Genomic DNA, 2439 nt, shown 5'->3' with positions numbered 1-2439 from the left:
AGCGCTCCCCCAGCAGTGCCCATGGCCTGTCCCTGCTGCAGCCCCGGCACGGCCACCCCCAGGGCTGTGCCCGGCCCTGAGAGCACTCAGGCCCTGCAGCAACACCAGGGCCACCAGGGCAGCACCAGGGCAAGGCCACGGCAGCAGCACTGGCAACACCAAGTGCTGCTGCTGCAGCTGCTGGGCACAGCTGCTTGGACAGCCCTTATCTGCCCCCAGCTCTGCACACAGACATTGCTGCTTCAACCCCAGAAAAGTCAATAAAAGGGCATCTCTGCAGAAAACTCTGCTGGGACATCCTTCAGTTCCTTAAAGTCCCTGAGAGCACAGCCCCTCGTTGACACAGTCTGTGGCCACAGGGAAGGTGGAGAGAAACAAAATGAGAAATTGCAAAAACAATGACATCTCTTTGTAGACAATATGAAAAAAAAAATTCAAGGGATAAAATACACCACAACCAAACCAACAAGAAGTATCAAGGATGAGTTTTATTAAAAATCATTTGTAGAATGTGGCCAGCAGTTTAATGTTTCATAAACCATCCATTCATCAGTCTCCACACTGCAGCCTTGAGCTCCTGGTTCCTCAGGCTGTAGATGAGGGGGTTCAGGGCTGGAGGCAGCACCGAGTACAGAATTGACAGTGCCAGATCCAGTGATGGGGAGGAGATGGAAAGGGGTTTCAGGTAGGTAAATATGCCAGTACTGACAGACAGAGAGACCACAGCCAGGTGAGGGAGGCAGGTGGAAAAGGCTTTGTGACGTCCCTGCTCAGAGGGGATCCTCAGCACAGTCCTGAAGATCTGCACATAGGAAAAAACCATGAACACAAAACAACCAAAACCTAAACAGGCACTTACAGCAATGAGCCCAATCTCTATGAGGAAGCTGGAGTGTGAGCAGGAGAGCTTGAGGATCTGGGGGATTTCACAGAAGAACTGGCCCAGGGCATTACCATGGCACAGGGGCAAGGAAAATGTATTGGCTGTGTGCATGAGAGCATTGAGAAAGCCACTGGCCCAGGCAGCTGCTGCCATGTGGGCACAAGCTCTGCTGCCCAGGAGGGTCCCGTAGTGCAGGGGTTTGCAGATGGACACGTAGCGGTCGTAGCACATGATGGTCAGGAGGGAAAACTCTGCTGCAATAAAGAAGAGAAAGAAAAAGAGCTGAGCAGCACATCCTGTGTAGGAGATGATCCTGGTGTCCCAGAGGGAATTGTGCATGGCTTTGGGGACAGTGGTGCAGATGAAGCCCAGGTCGCTGAGGGCCAGGTTGAGCAGGAAGAAGAACATGGGCGTGTGCAGGTGGTGGCCGCAGGCTACGGCACTGATGATGAGGCCGTTGCCCAGGAGGGCAGCCAGGGAGATGCCCAGCAAGAGGCAGAAGTGCAGGAGCTGCAGCTGCCACATGTCTGCCAATGCCAGCAAGAGGAAGTGCCTGATGGAGCTGCTGTTGGACATTTGCCGGGGCTGCACATGTGCACCTGTTCATGGAGACACGATAGTGAAGAGTTAGAGGAGATACCTGCAATAAAAATTAAAGCCCGTTCTCATATACCCCCCCTATAACACACAGACACTCTTTTGTGTTTAAGAGTTCTGTTGGTTTTTTTTGTAAGGTCCCCTGTATCTTTGCTGCTGTTCACCCTCAGCATTTCTGCTGCCCCCAGGGAGAAGAGAGGAAGTTCTGTGAGGCAAATGATGAGTGGAGAGTGAGGGGTGATGGTCTGTCATTGTAACCTGTTCTGAATTTCACTGGGCCTTAAATTTCACTGGCCTCCACCCTCTTGGAGGGGATGATCAGGTTCACATGCTTCTCCTAAAAAAACCCAGGTACCGCTGAGAGCAAATGGATCCACCACAGGTCAGCCTCACATTGGTAGCCAAGGACTCACATTGCTCATTTCACCAACCAAGCAGCATTTTCAGTGTCAGAACAGCTATGCCTTTCCCCATCAATCTTAGAACTCAGAGATGTTCTAGGACAGCTTTTCACCCTGGATTGAAGCTCCCAACTTGGACTGAAATCTCAGGGAGACTTCCAAGTGTCCTCATGATGGCATTGGATGAAGGGAGATGCAGCTCCTTCCCTGGCTGCCCTGACAGCATTGCCAAGAACCGAGCACTGGGGGCCGCATCACCCTGAGCCAGCTGTGCCCCCTGCCAGAGCCCCCAGGGCCAGGCAGCTGCTCCCAGCCCTGTGCTCTGCAGAGGGAACTGGGCCTGCGGCTGAAGAGTTGCCCCATGGCTCTGATGCAGCTCTGCCTGCACAGGAGGGGCTGCATGCCTTGGAGCCCTGGCCCTGAGGGCAGAGGCTGGGCTGGGGGCACAGGAGGGAGGGGGCTTGTTCAGAGGGAGGGGCTGCACTGGAGAGGATTCTGTGGGCATCTCTAAACTGTCCCTGCCACAGCATTGCTGGGTTTTGTTTTCTCTCATTGCCT

General features: G+C 53.7%; 1 protein-coding gene across 1 annotated transcript; it reads right to left on the bottom strand.

The window, feature by feature from the left end:
* Positions 1 to 1081: 1081 nt before the first annotated feature.
* LOC134434731 (olfactory receptor 14I1-like) lies at positions 1082 to 1459 on the bottom strand (the record flags this gene model as incomplete). Its single annotated transcript, XM_063183354.1, has 1 exon — positions 1082 to 1459. A coding segment is annotated over exon 1 (378 nt), but the record flags the coding sequence as incomplete, so codon positions are not given.
* Positions 1460 to 2439: the final 980 nt, after the last annotated feature.

Source organism: Melospiza melodia, unplaced genomic scaffold, assembly GCF_035770615.1.
Source record: "Melospiza melodia melodia isolate bMelMel2 unplaced genomic scaffold, bMelMel2.pri scaffold_46, whole genome shotgun sequence".
Classification (NCBI taxonomy): Eukaryota; Metazoa; Chordata; class Aves; order Passeriformes; family Passerellidae; genus Melospiza; species Melospiza melodia.
This window is presented reverse-complemented; position numbering and strand designations above follow the sequence as displayed.